Genomic DNA, 18,304 nt, shown 5'->3' on the forward strand with positions numbered 1-18,304 from the left:
AAATGTACAGAGTGAGGGCACTGTGAGGACATTTTAAGTAAAGCGAAGATTTGTCTTTATGGCAATATGTTGTAGACTTTTTCCTCATTTGTATTTAAAAAATAAAAATGTTAGGAAAAAAGTGTGATGACATAGTTTTAGTTAAAAGCACAAGACAAATGACAAATAGTCTAAAGAAAAAGAAAGCAACAACGTAAAGGTAAGCAAGCTTCTATATATGATCTGTATTTCATTTTATTCTGCATGTGCAAGAGATGAGCAAAACTTTTCAATAAGACAGCAAGTTAATTTATTAAAGAAAAAGCAAAGTAATGTAGACACAAAATAAAGGACAAGTCATTTCAGGTATCAGATAAAATTTATAAGACTGTAAATGAGCAGAAATAGATCATGACCAGTATCAATTGCTGATATCTATATTATAGTTACTAGATGATTTCATAAATTATTTTTATGAGAAACAAGAGCAGCAATTCAGTTTAAACAGACATGTTATACTGCCCTACAAAGCCTAAGTGCAGTAACTACGCAAAGGGTAAAACTGAGAAAAATGGTTTTAAAGTTTGGTTTTGAGACAGATTTTGTAGTTACTGCAAATTTTATACTGTTTTTTCTCTAAAACTAAGCAAAATTGAACTCTGAAACTTTGTCACAAGATAAAACAGATATCAAGGAGTTCATTTTTACTTATAACTCAATTCTGACCAAAAATGTAGTTAACTGCACTTAGGCTTTGTGGGGCAGTATACTTTAACTCTGACATGTTGGACTGTTTTCATCTTCTACTTTTCTTGAATAGCAGCAACACAATTATTTGATTAAATGTGTAAATAAAGACAAAAGTGAATATCCAGAAATTAAACTGAAATTATTTTTGAGTGGTTCTCTATGAGCAGCAATTCATTTTTTTTTTTTTTTCAGTTATAACCAGTTCATCACAGGAGGGGATCCAAGTCTAAGATGGGCGTCACTGACTGCAGTGGTGCTGTTGCTCCAGCAGGGGCGGAGAAGGAGTTTAAAGGGGCAGGGTACCCGTTGACAGCAGTTGGTGAAGCTGGTGCATTTCCTCGCCCCATGACTCCTGGCTGAGGGCCGTTAGCCTGAATCTGGCCGCCTGCAGGGGGCGCTGCCATGCCTGCTGGTGCCCACGCTGCCATACTGCCTGGCATTGTGGGCCAAGGCGCCGCAGCTGGACCTGCCCACTGATTTCCCAGAGGCCCCTGCTGGCCCCAGGGCATGGCGGTGGGAGAGTATGGGGGTGAGGAGTATGGAGAGCCCCCTACTGGCTGTGCGGGGAACATGGAGAGGATCTGAGAGGCGGAGAGCATTGGCTGTGGAGGTGGAGTTGGAGACTCTGAGAAAGGAAGAACATAAATATAGAAGGTTTTTAAAACTTTTGCTCCGGTTGTACAATTACACATAAATAGGACTGTGCACGTTCATGTAAGTGCCTATTTGGACAACGCATTGTCATTCTGACCTCGTCACATATGATGTTTTGGTCATGGACTTTCCACGTCCACATCCGACATGCAAGGTACCCTGTCTGCGTTGGTTGTCGATGTTCTGGGACACCGTGTCAAGTTCTGCCTGTTACATGCATTGTCTTTGAATGTTTACATACAGTCACTTTCAAAATAAAGGCACTACGTCTGTATTACACCGCAAATTGACTTTTTTTCAAAAATATGTGGTCGGGTTTAGGAAAAAGGAACAGGGTTTGGCTTTAGAATCATACGGGATGTAAACACTGCTCTCTGAAAGTTGGTGTTTTTTGGACCCATCCACCACCCCTCCCGCCTGCTGCACTTGGACATTTGCTGCCTTAACTTTTGTCTTTGTCCCACTGCGTTTCCCCCTGATGCCTGCCCCATTCTGACAGTCGCTGCGTTTCCCCTGACGCCGCCAGGCACTTAAACTATAACAGCAATCGGCTACGCATCATGCCGACATTAAAGGATGCCTTTTTTTGTTGGTTTCTGAAGCCGCAAGTCACTGCCCAAGCACTGGATTTCAACAACTTCGGCTTGAGACCGGGCTCGAATGGGCTGATCGCTTGGCCTCTGGTACAGCTGCTTGAAGTTTTAGCGAGAACAGTTTAACTAAACAACTCCACGTTCAACACAGCACTTCCTTGGGTCCTGAGCAGTACACTTGTCATTACATAGAGTATACTTATAGGTAGCTATTTGGGTCAAAGCTATTTCCTGGAACAAAAGGGTTCACTTTAAAAGTTACACTAATTGATGCCTGAAATGTTTGTGTTTGCTACAATGTAATATCTCTGGCCTCTCTTTCTTCATCTGTTCTTGAGTGCATAGTTAGCAACGTAGAGCGAGCTGTACCCAGCATGCTGTTCAGGGGTATATCAGTTATTAGGAGTCCCCTCTTGGTACACTACACACAGTGTACAACAACAAATTACTAGTAAATATGACCTGTGGATCTCAAGAGCTCACACTCAACACTGCACTTCCTTGAGTTTTCAGCAATACACCAGCCAAGTATGAAGTCAACTGAATGAACTGTTGTCGAAAACATTAAACGACAGACAGTCAGACAGACAGACAAAGAGGAACAGGGACTCCCTCCATTTTAGTTAAATGTTTGGTCGCACTCCTGACAAAATATCGTCTTGGCTTGTCTACTTGGCTTGTCTGATGACAAAACTTCAGGAAGTCTGTGTCAAGAAATAGTTCAAGCTCGTAACACCCTGTAAAAACACTGGTTGTTCAAACACTTTAAGTTTATGTACAGATTAAACATACACTGTTTCATTGGTGAACTTTTAACACGCTAGTTGGCAGAATTTTGTTTTCTACAGACAGAGCTAGGCTATCTGTTTCCACCTGTTTCCAGTCTTTATGCTAAGCTAGGCTAATCAAGCTCTGGCTAATGAACAGATATGAGAATGCTATTCTTCAGTCTAACTAAAGAAACAAATTTTCCAAAAGGTCAAACACCATTAATTGTGAAGACATGCCAAACATTAGTTCCAGCTCTAGAACTGGTTTTGTCCATTGGTCAAACAATAAGCCATTTAAAGCAGACACCTTTGGCATTTTGACACTGTGATGGATATTCATTTGTAACTTTTCTGTTTCCTATGTCAGATTTTAGAGAATTAACATAAGTTGCAACCCTAGTTGCAATCTTGGAATTCCTAAATGGCAATGTTTTTGATTTGATTATTATCTTGGCGAGTGGTCAAAACAGACATGTTGAGAGTGTGAGCCTTTCACAATGGATGCCTCAGATGGATGTGCCACATCTTCTGGCCAAACAAAATCTCCAACCTTCAACTGTACAAGAAAACAGGTAGCCAGAGCATCACCAAAGAAATCACACACAGACGTTTGAGATGGCTAGGTCATGTGCTAAGAATGGATCAGGGCCGGATCATGAAAGTCGGCTAAGATGGGAACCAATAGGCAAGAGAAAACCTGGACGGCCCAAAACCACCTGGCGCAGAACCTGTCATGGGGAGAGGCTCAACATGCTGCCAAGGATCAAATGCAATGGAAGGAGCTCAGTGAAGCCATATGTCCCATAGGGGATGAAGAGGAGTAAGTAAGTAAGAATTGTTTGGTTATTCCTCTAAAATCCATGCATCCCAACTGTAGTACATGTCAATGTGTGGTTCATTTATGTAAGTAAAACTACTTCTTCAAGGTCAGGGAAAGGTCACTGTCACCGTTGAGTGATAATAAAGGACCAAAACAAACAGACAGGATGTAGATGTAAACTCGGGCCTCTGATGTCGAAGGCGTACATTACATCACCACAAACCTTTGTTGCTTTATATGAACATCAAACTGCCACCTGCTCACACTTTAACTCATTATGGAGACAAAAATGTTTATACTCTTGCTTGTTTCTGTAATTCCACACATGGTGATTTTATCATTCTGTTTCTTGAGGAGGTTGAGACAGATAATTGAATCTGTCAGTGTGGGAACTGAGCATGTGCTGAGAGTAAATCTGTGAGATTATTTATTCAGTCAGACAGTAAACACACACAACACACATTCTTCTGTAATATTAAAGAGCGGCTCTTTATCAGCAGCGACCATGGGAACTATGCTACTCCCTACCAGAGCAGATATTAAACATGAACAGGGAGATCATGGGAAAATACTGTGTACATTAAAGGACATTGTGTGTATTTCTCTTGTACCGCTAGGTCAAAGGTCAAAGGTCAAAGGTCAAAGGTCAGTTGAGGAACAGCAGCTGGAGAGCTGTAGGGTACAGCATCAGTGTATGGCTCCAACTTCATTTATTCTCTCTTATTTACTGCCTGATCTCATCTCATGATATATAATGTGCAGTATATTATAGTTAAATAAGTTCGTATCTGCTGCAGCCTGAAATACTGTCATTTAATGTTCAGTGAAGATGTAAACAATGTTTTCGGTCCCACAGCTCTTCAGTCATCTTAACCACAGTTTCAGTACCACAGTGTGACATCTGTGTGTGTATGTGTTGACACACTGTAAAGGTGTTAGTGCTCTGATTCAGAAAAACACAAGGGAGATGCCAACAGTGGGTCAACTCAAGATCTAGAGAAGGGAAGTGGTCAGTGTTGGGCTGATGTTCCTGTAGTTTTATGGCGGAACAGCCTGGTGTTTTTAATGATACTTATTTGCATGATGACGGTATTAAGCTGATAACCTCTGAGTCAGATCTCTGTAGGAATCCTCCCTCTGATGTGATGGAAAAAAGGACTGTACTAACAACATATTTAGGTTCTTCATGTGTGTCCGATCTTGTTAATCACAATCCAGTCAAGCCTACGAACAAACCTCTCAAACCAGTTACCTTTACAAATGAATCAAACTAAAGTAGATGTTTCACAAATGTGACTTGAAATAACTTCCTTCCTCTCTGTTTATAATGTTTTGACCGTGACAGGAAAAAAGGGGAGAAATAGGAAGTGCACTTGTCAACCTGAGTCCAGTTTATCGCAATTCATTGCAAAATTACAAAAAAAAGTTTGCAAATTGCATCAAAATTGGTCAAAAAAACCTCACAATTCTGTAATGTTTGCCACAATAATTACAAAGAAAAAAAATCTTAAGATTAATGGCTTCATTTATTGTGTACTGTGCTTTGTTGGCTTTTCATAGTCACCTGTGAAAGTATACTGCTGGAACTACGTAAAGAAAAAGTAATGTTAACATGCATTATACATTTTTAAAAATGTAGTGAAATATGGAAGAAAGTTGGGAGAGACCAAGCAAAACAGAGAGAGATTATTTTGCCCTGATTCAGGCCTCTCAGGTAGCACCTCCACCCAGGCTGTGTGCCGCCCCCAACTAACTCTACAAACAAAATGTTTCACATCATACATGGTGAAAGGTTCCAGTCATGGCTAACCCCAGCAAAACAGCCTCAGCGCAGCCTCAGCGCAGGGGATCAAATTTACTTTGTAGTTTGTGCTTTCTATGATCGTACTCCTCCAGAAGTATCTAGTATCTTTTTAGTATATTTTTCTCCTTTGACCAATATGGGTTTCTTGTCTTCTTTTCCTCTGCTATTTTTACACTATCTAACTACAAGACAACTTTGTGAGATGGTAACAGGCATCACACATGTTAGTCTAAGCAAACAAACAATCCCCATGGAAACTTGTACCTCTGTAAAATCTCTTTCAAAACAGTAAATTAGTTTTTCCTTGATAAAGGAAACCTTTTAAGGGATTCTCTGCAACAGTGTGACTCCCTCAACTGAGGAGAAATTAAGCTTTAAGGTTCATACTTAAAGGTGTTTTTTGCAACTGGTTCCCAATCTCATGTTGAAACTCACCTGGCTGAGTGGTGCATAGGCTCTGACTGGGCATCAGAGGCTCCTCCATCTGGACAGAGAAGACTTCCATCAGCTCATTCCTGGAGGAGGCCTGTAGAAAGAGAAACAGAGAGACACTGCAGTATGTATTTAATAACAGTAAAATACATTTGAACTGATCACTCACCTATATTTCAACCAGTCAGGCTAGCTGACTGTTTTTTAAGCTGTAGATAAGTTACTGTGTTCTCACTGTTAAGAGCCACATTTATAGTTGACTACTGTTAATGGACATGAATGACAAAAAATGTAGGCCTAACTAAAATAGAAATGCTGCGTCGACTCCTCTGGTTTATTCACAGTGTTGGTGATCTTAGAAGGTGAGCAGCTGGATAACTAACTCAGGTTACTTGCCATAAACCTTTATATCAGTGATAATAAACTGGGCCCGTGAGCCAGATTCAGCCCATGATAGGGTGCTGGGTTGATCACAAAAATGAAAAAAAAAAAAAAGTGAAAGGGGAGGATCCACTGGACCCTCCGCAAGAGGTGTAGGCTAAGTCTTGAATGTCCTCAAATCCAACAAACTCCCTTGTATACACCGGACCTGTGTGGGGCTGCTGCGACTGGGTTTGCCTTGTTTAATCATTTTATTTGATAAATATTAGCATTGTTTGTTAAACTGGCTCCCGGCCTCCTGTCCTTTTGCAGAAGTGGCCCTTGGGAAGAAGAAGTTCAGTATCTCTGCTCTACACTATGTGTTAACCCTGCTCTCTTATCTCTACAGAATATTGTTGTTTTCTTTTTTGTTTGTTTTTTGTCAGGGTCAAATTCAGACATCTTTATTTGAGTCGAAAACACTGACACTCTGAATTGTCAACTGATTATTGTTTCTGTTGGTGGTAAAAATGTTCAAAAACATTCATATGTTGTGTTTTGTTGATTTGACCTGGTTTGATGGTCCTGATGAAGAATCCGGACGTGGACTGAACACTTCCTCAAAAGCTGGTCCCTGAAAATAACAGCACATTCAGTACACTCAAAAGAGATGTTCAGTGATGAACCTCATCAAAAGATTTGGGGGCAGTTAAACATCTTTTTATTCTTTGATTTACCTCAGCTGGAGGGGCTGAGATGTCATTTAGAGGCAGTAAAGAGCTGGTCTGGAAAAAACAAATAGAATTAAACGCAGTCTAATTCAGAACCCATGCACTAAAAAAAGCCCCACTGATAAACACACATTTTCTATGACTTGTGTCAGTGCCTCTGCAGGTTCTTGCGGCGTCTCCTCATCCACAATCTGACAAACCTCCCCAATGTCAGCCAGGACCGGATCTGCCTGATGAACACGGATAAAACATCACACTGGGCACCAAACACATTCACAGCAGGGTGACAAACAACATTTACAGCACAAAAACGACATGTAGCACTCTGTGTTGTCACCAGGTTGGCCATCTTGATGTAGAAGAGGCAGTAGGTGTCTTGGTGTTGGTAGACGTAGGCCAGAGCTCTGGGGTCAGACTCATCTTTCCTTAAGGAGCTGATCTTGCTCCTGTCATGGTCTTGAAGCACAGCCTGAAACACAGATTATAAAGAGGATTTAGACTTTTTAGTTATGTTGACCACCTGACCAATACTCAGCAATAAATACAAATGATGGAGGAACAGAAAACTATAATTACTGCAAGAAAAAGGGGAAATTAAGATATCATAACCATAAAATGTAGCCAGATTTGAGTTATTTTGTCATTATTCTGATCTCAAACAGTTTCTGTTACTCTGCATTTTGTAAGGGAACATTTGGCTTTGGAGTTTTCTAGATCTTAGTTTGCAGTTTAGTTTGTTGAATGTGGCAGAAATATACAAAACTGTTCAGTTATTAGACTCTTGAAACCTGAAAGCACTGCAGTATTGGGGGACCAGTTTTATGTCTCTGATCCTGATGTCAGTTGTATAAATATTCTGCTTTTCCTCTCAAAGGAATCCTGAGAACTGATCTGGCATTAGTTGAGTATTTTTGTCCACTGGAAAACCACGATGGTTGTTGCGGTTGCACAAACTTTTCAAGATCAACCATCAGCCTGAGGGGGGCGCTTCAGCGACAGGACAACACAATGAGAAGAAAAAGAGCTATGGGAGGGTGAGTGTGATTCACCCCGGTCCTTTCGTCCAGGATTCTCAGGCCGCTGGAGGAAACTTTCAGCCAAACTCTCTGCTTGTGTTTCCCCTGTTTCCTTGCCGCTTCCTGAAAGCCCTAACGCACACAAAGACAAAAGAAAAAAAATAGATTTGAGTGGTTTAAAGCAGGAGCACAGTCAGAGGAGTTCATAGCGTGGTAGCAGACACATCCAAAAGTGAAACTAATGTTTAGACTGGTGATGATTTATATTGAGATTTTTTTTTTCTGTAACTGACTGAACACTTAAGTCCCCTCTTGATTGTCTCATTATATCTGAACTTGTAATTTTGATGCTGAAGTGTTTCGTAACCTTTAGCTGTCAGTGTCCTCTTTTGATATCATCACCAGGGGGGCACCAAATCTTCTGACTAAGGCTTAGTTTGATGACAGTGACTATGTTTACATGCACGCTAATATTCCACAATTATTCTGAATATGACAATATTCTAAATTTGATACGGGTTATGTAAACAGCATTTTTTGTTTGGATATTTAGAATGACATAGGCCCTTTTCCAAGTGAATCATCTTACGATTAAAGTGGGATTTATACTTGTGCCTCAGACCCTCGCCTACGCACATGGCCTACACATTGTGAGCATTTTTACTTGTGTGGTGGTGTGTCTGTGTCACTCTGCAGTTACACCTCCAAAACACTAGTTGGCGGTGGGGTCTCTGTGAAGTGCTGTAAAGTTTAGTTGATTCAAAACACACATTAAACATGGTTTAATAGAGTGTGCCAGTAAACCCGGAACTCTGTTAGCGCTTTTAGCACTTCCGGTTCTCTCGTCTAAAAGTCAATACGTTTTTTGAATGGGATTTTGGTAAAATGCCTCAAATAAGGTCTGTGGTTAACAAAAGCTTAAGCGAGTTTCAGGTTTTGTTCTACGACATAAAACACGTCAGTAAATACCCTACTTGTGAATTTTGAAGCTTTTACGTGTCGTAAAAAAGGCGGTTGCTAACAAGTTGCTCAATACGACTACAAACCCTGTCGGGGACATTAAACGTCATCACCCCCGAACAGGCGAGAGTGCTGGCAGTCCGCCATTACAGCTTCTTATTTAGCTTAAACAGTCCGATTTCCCCATTATACAATGTTTTTAAAATAAAGCGGCCGAAATCAGTTGAAAGCTTAGTGGCGGTGACGTCAAGAGTCATGCGACCGTGGAGTAGTCATGTAGTCCGTTAAAGCCTAACGTTAGCTTTTTACTTCTGGCGATCGCATTTAAGCTTCAAATGCGGTATGAAAGGTGTTCATATGTGAAGATTATCTCGCTGAACAAAACCTGTAAGTATCATAAACTTGTGTTAGCCACAGAGCTTATTTTCTGACATAATCCAAAACACAATGCAAAAATCACATTCCCTTTCTCTTCCGGGAACCAGCGTGATGCTAAACTTCCGGGTTTTGACGTCAGCCCTGGCACGCTCTATAGCAACAATTTCAAACACAAGTACAGAAATCGGCTTCACTATGACTCGCAGCATTCACAGACAAACACGTGTCTTTATCTGGACACATTTTCCCCACAAATACAACATGCTAATGTTTTTAGCACAAGCCTATAGCATTTTACATTGTATAAATTAGCCTAGCGGGTAGCGAACATCTCTCTACTCATGTGAAGCCAGAGACAGCAGCAAAATTTAACAAAGGTAATATTACAAATTTGGGCTCCGTTACAACTCACAAGGTTCACTGACAAAACAACTGTCTTATACTAAACACATTTTTCAAACAAATATAACATGCTAACATTGTTAGCACAAGCTTATGGTATTTTACATTGTATAAATTAACCTAGTGAATAGCGAAGATTTCCTCTGCTCATATGAAGCCAGGATAAATCCCAAAGTATAAATTCCCAAAGGATAAATCTCACTAAAGACATAAAATGCAATTTTGTGGAGGCTTTATTGTCTACGCAATTTATTGTTTCTTGTCTGTGAAAAAAAAAGAAGCTTTGTTTCCACCGAAGGAAATGGTTTCAGCTTACAAAAATAGACAGGAGGTCTTTGTCGTGGCAAAGCGTAGTTACATTTCTGGGGAGGTGCATGTCAGGCTACAGCGTAAGGTATGGCATAGGCTCTACATTGATGCAGAGCCTGCGCCATAGGTACAGCGTCGATTCAGCACAGAAGTATTAATCCCGCGTTAGACGTGAGATATTCCAGTATTATCTGGGTTTTAGGAGCATTCTTTGGACATGTCTTCGGCCTCTGTGGACCACATCTGTTTTATCATTTTATTTTCTATTTTTTTGTCTTTTTTGAAAGCTGTTGCATATCACTAGACATGCACTCCCTCTGGATTGCGCAAAGTCCTGTAAGATTAGAGGGCTCGATGTCATGAACAGGTCAGGACGCATGAAGCCTCCCTTTCTACGGCAAGAATTTTCCAATAACTCCTTTCTGATTTGAGGAACTCAGTTTAAATGCTGTAGTTTATACCCCCAGAAAAGTACCTGATACTGAGGTAAATTTTTTTGTACTGGTGTGCCTATGAAATGACCGTATTTCATTGTCTTACATTCAATCACAGTAGACTTCATGGGGCTTTTTTGACATGGATCTACCAAAAAAGTAGCCTGGGAACCAGACGACTCTGAAAGCTTGTGTTTTATTTGCTCTGGCAGATGTGTCTGGTCCTCCTCTGCTTTGGAGGGATTTACAGCAACTTGAGATGTGACCTGTCAGTCACAACTGTTTGTCTAATGTGAGGCAGGTTTGAGATGATGACCATAAAGAGGAGAGTCGCTGAGGCATTTTCAAAGATCAACAAGTCGATCAAAAGCAGTTTTGGCCTTTCCTGCTGTTTCAAATAGAAAACGCCTTGACCTTAAAATGGCGAAACCTGCAACACTTGTACATGGACTTGAACTTGTGTTGTGCCTTTCTAGTCTTCCAACCAAGTCGCATTCAACTATTCATGCTCACATTCACACACTGGTGGCCAAGGCTATTATACAAGGTGCCACCTGCCACTGCTACTACACACTGATGGAACAGCCATCGGAAGCAACTGGAGTTCAGTATCTTACCCAAGAACACTTTAACATGCAGACTGGAGGAGCTGGGGATTGAATAGCCAATCGTCCCACTTTACCTCCTGAGCCATAGCCGCTCCTTGTTTGTCTAGATCAGGGGAAGGCAACCTGTAGCTCTGGAGCCATATGTGGCTCATTAGCCCCTCTCCAGTGGTTCTCTGTGGCTTTGACAAAAAATTTCACTAAAATGTGCATCATATGTCTACGGCCTGGTGAACTTTTCCTCAAAATTTTGCCAAACCAAGAGCAGTGCCTAGTCTTGAGTCTAGCTCGTAGCTAGGCTAGCAATGTATTCCAAATCCATAAAAGTAAAACTCTCAGAGGGAAATGCAGAATTTAACAGTGCTTGGACAGATTTGTTTGCTTTCACTGCCAACGCTGCAATGTTTTAGTACCAAATAATCATAAATAGCCCGCTGCAGAGGAGCCATCTTGAGCTAAAATATATTTGTGAATGCTCATTTAGAACTATTTTTATGTCGATAGTTTAGTTATAGTCTAGTTTGGTTTAGACTTACTGAGTAGGGATGCACAATAATATTGGCACGTCAACGGTATTGGCCAATATAGGCTTTAAAATGAAATATGAGAATCGGCCAACATACTGATAATATCGGTATGTCATCGGTATTGGCGGATATTGGCTAACTAAGACTAACTAACTAACTAATTGAACAGCGTTGGCCAACATGTTTTTCTTGTTTTGTACAATGATGCAGTTTGTTCACAGTTTTCAGTTATTCATCGCTATGTCACATGTTCCATTGCTCTAACTGGAACATGTAATTGTGCTACTAGTTTGTGATTTGGTCAGGCAATTTCAGATGATGGAAAATGATGTTTTTATGTTCATTTATTGTCCATAACCACCTATCCTTTTTGGGGTCCCAGGGGTCTGGAGCCTATCCCAGCTGACATTGGGCGAGAGGGAGGGTACACCCTGGACAGGTCACCAGACTATCACAGGGCTGACACATAGAGACAGACAACCATTCACACTCACATTCACACCCACGGACAATTTAGTGTCACCAATTAACCTGCATGTCTTTGGACTGTGGGAGGAAACTGGATAATCTGGAGAAAACCCACGCTGACACAGGGAGAACATGCAAACTCCCACCCTGGAGTTCGAACCCCCACCCTGGATTTGAAGCAGGAACCCTCTTGCTGTGAGGCGACAATGCTAACCACTCCACCACCGTGCCACAACATTAAAGCATCATTAAATCATTATCATCATTAAAGCCTCAGTGTGTAGGAATTTCTCCCATCTAACATTGAAATCATATATTGTATTCAAACAGATGGCGCACTCTAGCGCCTCACTGTTTCAAACACGTATTGCAACAACTGTAGCCGCTGTGTACCAAAAAGCTATGATAACNGGCCCACATCGGAGTAGCCTTTCCCAGGTAGAAAGAGCTGCTGAGGGAGAATGGTAATGCAATCACAGGCCAGCGCCACTGTTGGCTGTTAGCCGCTGTTAGCGGCCAGTCGCTAACAGCGGCTAACAGCTCACAGCGGTGCAGTGATGCGAGGAGAGGGATGAGGCTGTTAGCCGCTGTTAGCCACTGTTGGCGCTGGCCTGTGATTGTATTACCTTTCTCCTTCAGCAGCTCTCTCCACCTGGGAAAGGCAACCCCAATGCTGACCCTTGTTTTTTTAATTTGCCGGTCAAGCTGCCTTTTTGATTCCCTTTTGCACTTTCTTGGCGACGAGGATTCCGTCTCCCGTGATGCTGCATAATNGTTAGCCGCTGTTAGCGACTGGCCGCTAACAGCGGCTAACAGCCAACAGCGGCGCTGGCCTGTGATTACATTACCTTTCTCCCTCAGAGACTACCCCGATGTGGGCCTTCGTTTTTTTAATTCGCCGGTCACGCTGCCTTTTCTATTCCCTTTTGCGCTTTCTTGGCGACAAGGATTCCGTCTCCCATGATGCTGCATATGCATGATCCTGCATGATGCTCAAAGAGTGGGACTTCGTTTCAAATTTGCCAGTGTAGTAGTGAAGCGCCTCTTGCTCCTCTCCTTCAGCTCCTCAGTCACGCAGCGCTGGCCTGGCTCTCAACCAAAACGCCGAAGGCGGTGCTGTATGTCCCTTGCTGGCGGGTGTATTCTCAAGATGGCGAAACATAATGGAACCCCACAGACGACTTACCCGCACAATGTACAAACAAATCCGAAATTCTCCTTTTACGAAATTATTATTGGTGGAGGTAATAGTATACCAGTGATGACATATTTATGAATGCAGACATCAGTTTTTGCCAATAAACAACTGAAAATGTTACACAACGTCCCTTTAAGGTAGATCCTCAGTCCAGTCACAAATGCTCGACTGGACCAAGATCTAGACTCTGGACTGGTCAACTCCATCCTACATCCTATGAAGACCTATTCTCACTTTCATATGAAAGGCTACTTTTCTGTTGATCAGCATCTAAAAAGCCACATCAAATCTGCTTTCACTGACTTTGGGTTGAACTACTTTTTATAGACACTGTCTTTGGATAGAATATGTTGATATAAACATATGGACTGATTGTTTAATGCAGCCTTCATTAGTTAAGTGTCTGGAATTTTTTAATTCCACTGGTATGAAATAGGACATCATCTATTTCCATAATGATCTCATTCAGTATATGCAACATTAATCTCACTGGTCATATGTTATCAGTGATATGTTTACCTTTAATTATCTGTCCTGATAAAATGACTGAGGTTGTGGAGGATGAGAGGATCATGTCACTGACTTTTAACCAGCTCTGATTAAGAGCAGACAGACAGTACATTTGTTTTGGCCGTGACGAGACAGACCGACTACCTTTAGCTTCATCATAGAGTCCCAGCACATCTTCTCCCCATGGGCATCGGGTACTGGGTCCACACCTATCAGCTTGGCTTTGTAGCGAACCCCATCTCCATGGAAACGGGATGTGGTGTCACTGGGTGTCCTGGTTCCTCCTGGGAAACACAAAGAGGAGTGATAAAGGGGTCAAACTATGAGGATTAATCTGTGTAAGAGGAGGGACATGCTTGTCTGTGTATATTTGTGTTAGTTGTGTCTCAGTTATGTTTGTGTCATGATCTGACTCAAGTACATGTATATTTATGTTTTTAATATGTTTACACTTCTGTCTTTTACTGTAATGCCCGCATGCTAGTATAGAGTGTAGTACATGTGTTCTCTGTGTCAATAATGTTTGTGTGAGCAAATGGATAATCAGCACAAGTATATCAGTGTTTGTGTTTTCTGTGTGTGTAGGCAAATTGCTGAGCGAGCGTTTGACTGATCCTTTGGTCAATGTTTCATCTCATTTCCTGGAATGAAAACCATAATTCAGCGATTATGGAAATGTCAGTATGCACTGCTGTAACAAAGGTCGGCTCTTAAACAGCTTCATTCACGTGGTGTAAGAGTTTACTGACTTTTAGTCACCGTTTAGTTTAATGTTCAGCACAAATACACGTCTGCATTTCACAGTCCAACAAAAAGACAAGTCAGTGACCTGAGCTAGTGATCATCAAAAGCTAAATCACTTTTAAAATTAACCCCTAAGAAGCTCATTTTTGGAGCACAGGCTGCTGGTGTGATGACAGATAATTTGTATTTTCACTCAGGCATTGAATTTCCTGTTATGCCCACTTGTCACTGCTGTGTTGAGTGTGGATTTTTTGTGTGAGTGGGTTATAAATATTCTGCTGACGACGGTAAACTTTAGTAGGGTATATCCCTCTGTGACAGACAACTGGCGAACATATCTCTGTCCCGTTACATGGAGGAGCGTTAGAGAGGACTGACTGAAGGCCTTGTAAAAATATTTTGCAATAAAAGCCTGATACATGATATAGAACAGATGATGGCTGCAGGATCGCGTAACACTGATATCTCACTGCATGTTTTACTCTTGCACTCACTGATGTTCGCACCATAAATAAAGTGATTTCTGCCTCCCAAAAACTTGCAACACTCTTATCAAATCCAGATGGACTTTGTCTTCGGTGAAAGAAATCATAAGTCATGCAACTTTTGTTTTATAATGTGAATTTGCGGCGTCTGGCATACGTTCTTACCAGACTGAAATTTTTATGTATTTTCTGCTGTTATGGGTAAAGTTTTCCCGTTTTTTGTTTTTATTATTCTTTGGTCACCTGCTTACTAAAAGTTGGTGGGTCTTTGGCAATGACATGATAAACAACATTAATAAGTTTATTATTGTTTTTTTTTTTAGAAAAACCAAGAAACAAGAAACATGGAGCATATACGCTCTGAACCCACAACATCCAAACCCGCCCCTCCCCAAGACTATTACATTTCCATAGGCAATAAATCACATGTCTTGAAGCATAGACATTATTATAATAGTCCAGAAATGGTTGCCACACTTTATGGAATTCAGTGACGGACCTTGAATGGTATATCTGAGCTTTTCCCACTCCAAGTGAGCCATGACATCATTGACCCAGCGTTAAAACAGAGGGGACGGGTTAGACTTCCAGTTGTAAAGAATGAGACGTCTTGCTAACAATGATGAAAAGGCCAAAGCATGGGTCTGGGCTCGGGAGAGACCCAGATCTCTTTGGGCCACACCAAATATTGCCAACTGTGGCTCTGGGTCTATGGTTTTATTACACATGCACAAAAATGTCTCAAAAATCTTGCCCTAAAATTGTCCCATCATTGGGCATGGCCAAAATGAGTGGAAAATATTTGACAGGTTGGATCAAATTCAGGAAACAGCTGGGAAAGTCTGAGAGGTATTTTAAGTCGAGGACTTTATTACTCTATCACACACAACGTCTGATATGTTGGATTTTATAAATACACCCAAGTGCTGCAAATAAACCAAACCAAACTAAACCAAAGCAAGTCAGCAGTGCTCCACAGTGCCGCTGAAAGTCTTTTGATCAAGTCTCTTAAAAGCTCCCATGTGACACCTCTCTTGATTTGTCTCTATCTGCTTCTCATCAAATTCTGAATCCAGTTCAAGATGCTTGTGGTCACTTTTAAAGCTCTGCATGTTCAGGCTCTCATACGTTAGTGAACTAACAAAAACTCTAAATCACTGGTCGAGCTGAGAGTGGATGTATTTGCTGTTGGCCATTGTTGGGTTTTCTGCTCTTTATTTGCAGTCTGTTACATTTCTTCTACTGTACACTACTGTGTGACTTCAGGTCCAGAAAGTCGGTGTAGGCTACATGACAAACAAATGACTTTCTACTCAAAACACCAAAAAGCAACTGAGGTATGTCTAGAACACAGCGTCTGATTTCAGAGGCATCACCAGCTTTTACAATCCTCGCACCGGTATTTCATCGTAACAGTGTGACTGAGCAGGTTTACTGCTGGTTTTATAGGAACAGAATTGGAATATAGTCTCTCAGAGCGATCATATTCTCCTAAAATCATCATTGCTCACGGTGGCTGGTGGTTAATGTGTCTGAGAAGTGTGTAAAGTGGATTGTGTAAGATTTAAATTCCTGAAGCGTACAGAGACGAGAACAAACAGCTTTGACGACAAAGCAGCTGTTTGAAAATGAAGAAACCTGAGGAGATTCACGAGCTGTAATTCACACCACATCAACGTTTATCTGGTTTGACATGAACCTGGAGACGTGTGAAAGGATTTCCAGTAAGATACCAATGTTAGAACTCAACAAATGACATCAACAGTGTGCTCCTCAAACAGCTGGAACAGCTGGACACCCTCCAGCGGTGCATGAAGGAGGAACAAGGAAGAACAAAACAAACACCTGAAAACGCTCCCGTTTCCCATCAGATATTAACAAACTCAGTCATCAGACCAGAGGACACGCTGTGCTGTACTGTACTGTACTGTACTGTACTGGATACTGGACTGTACTGTACTGGACAGTACAGTAGTTCTAACAGTGTACTGTTTAATTTCAAAGTTATATATCCAATAGCCCCATGTTAGTGATTTCTTCACACAAAGTTGTGTCACCAAACTAAAACAAAAAGAATTCCCTTTTACAGATTAATGTGAATTAAAGGGGTACTCCAGTTATTAAGTACTGAACTTCCATAAAGCTGGGGGAACTCATAATAGACACATTTTCTCAAAAGAAGGGTCAAAATCAAAGCAAAATCAGTGCTAATTTATCCTTAATTTTGCCTCTGCTTATCTTCACTAAGGAGGTTATGTGTTTGGTTGACTTAGTTCGTTTGTTTGTCAGCAGGATTACAAAAAACGACAGGCCCAACTGTCATAAAAACTTGTTGAAAAGGGTGTAGCATGGGCCAATCCCAATCTTACAGCTGATACACAACTTATTTTTTACTTTTGTTAAAATTGTGGGAAGGTGGAGGTCTGCGCCAGTGACGGCCCTAGCACATTTGGTGCCCTAGGCAAGCTTAATTTTTACTGAATAGAGCTTGAACGCTTTACGCTATAAATAAATTCAACCTCCGTGGTCTGTTCGTTGCAGCCACCGGCTGCTTAGAGGTAACAATAACAAGCTCTCCTCCTGCTGATTTCAACACAAACTCTTTTTTTCATGTTCTGTCTTTCCACATACCCACCTCCCAGTGGTGTAGTGGTCGCTATGTGGGCACCAGAGAACTTTTGTTGTTTTGATATTATAACGATACAGTGTATTTCTGGGTTTATGTGACGCTGGATAACTAACCCAGATAAAAAGTCTCTCTATTATTTAGTAGGCTGTGTTGTTGTTATGTTGTTGTGGCCTTATGTAATATTTCAAATAGGGATGCACCGATCCAATATCTGGATCGAATATCGGCCCCAATATCATCAAAATAGATGGATCGGGTATCGGACAATGCAACCTATACCTAAGGCGATCCTTTCCCTTTAAAGCTATTGTGACGTGAGCTACGTCATATGTCATGGAGCGAAGGAGAGAATCTGCTGTGTGGAGGTATTTCAGCTGCTGTTGCACAATTGTTTATTTTTGTTAAAAATAAATAGTTCATTGTTGCATTAATCTGTTTCATCTTGTTTCATTTTATCTTAGGAAAGAACTGTGTAGTCATCAATGCCTGATGCCTCTAGTCTTTTCTGTTCTACGTGTAAAGGTATATAGCTTTTTAGGTCAACCATGGTATCGGATCGGTATCGGGTATCTGCTGATACTCAAAGCCACAGCATTGGGATCGGTATCGAAACTGAAAAGGCTGGATCAGTGCATTTCCAATTTCAAAATAATAGTAGTTATACTATTAGTAAAAAAATGTAAAAGATGAACATTTAGGTCCGTCCCCCCCCCCCCCCCCCCCCCCCCCACCCCCCCCCCCCCCCC

General features: G+C 41.3%; 2 protein-coding genes across 3 annotated transcripts in view; one reads left to right on the forward strand and one right to left on the reverse strand.

Moving 5' to 3' along the window:
* Window positions 1–242: 242 nt before the first annotated feature.
* LOC126396170 (disabled homolog 1-like) overlaps window positions 243–18,304 on the reverse strand; it is a 20,749-nt gene continuing 2,687 nt past the window's right edge. For both annotated transcript variants that reach the window (XM_050054016.1, XM_050054015.1), the window contains 8 exons: window positions 13,845–13,984; window positions 7,943–8,041; window positions 7,231–7,362; window positions 7,025–7,123; window positions 6,900–6,947; window positions 6,734–6,796; window positions 5,806–5,896; window positions 243–1,354 (listed from right to left, as the gene is read on the reverse strand). In XM_050054016.1, the coding sequence (XP_049909973.1) occupies window positions 936–1,354; window positions 5,806–5,896; window positions 6,734–6,796; window positions 6,900–6,947; window positions 7,025–7,123; window positions 7,231–7,362; window positions 7,943–8,041; window positions 13,845–13,984 (1,091 nt within the window). In that variant the 3' untranslated portion in view covers window positions 243–935. The remainder of the gene's footprint in view (window positions 1,355–5,805; window positions 5,897–6,733; window positions 6,797–6,899; window positions 6,948–7,024; window positions 7,124–7,230; window positions 7,363–7,942; window positions 8,042–13,844; window positions 13,985–18,304) is intronic.
* The window catches only part of LOC126396169 (prostaglandin E2 receptor EP4 subtype-like), a 34,432-nt gene continuing 23,880 nt past the window's right edge, over window positions 7,753–18,304 (forward strand). The window contains exons 1-2 of the mRNA XM_050054014.1: window positions 7,753–7,927; window positions 14,286–14,377. The gene's annotated coding sequence lies outside the window, so the exon portion shown is untranslated. The remainder of the gene's footprint in view (window positions 7,928–14,285; window positions 14,378–18,304) is intronic.

Source organism: Epinephelus moara, chromosome 10 (assembly GCF_006386435.1).
Source record: "Epinephelus moara isolate mb chromosome 10, YSFRI_EMoa_1.0, whole genome shotgun sequence".
NCBI classification, from domain to species: Eukaryota; Metazoa; Chordata; class Actinopteri; order Perciformes; family Serranidae; genus Epinephelus; species Epinephelus moara.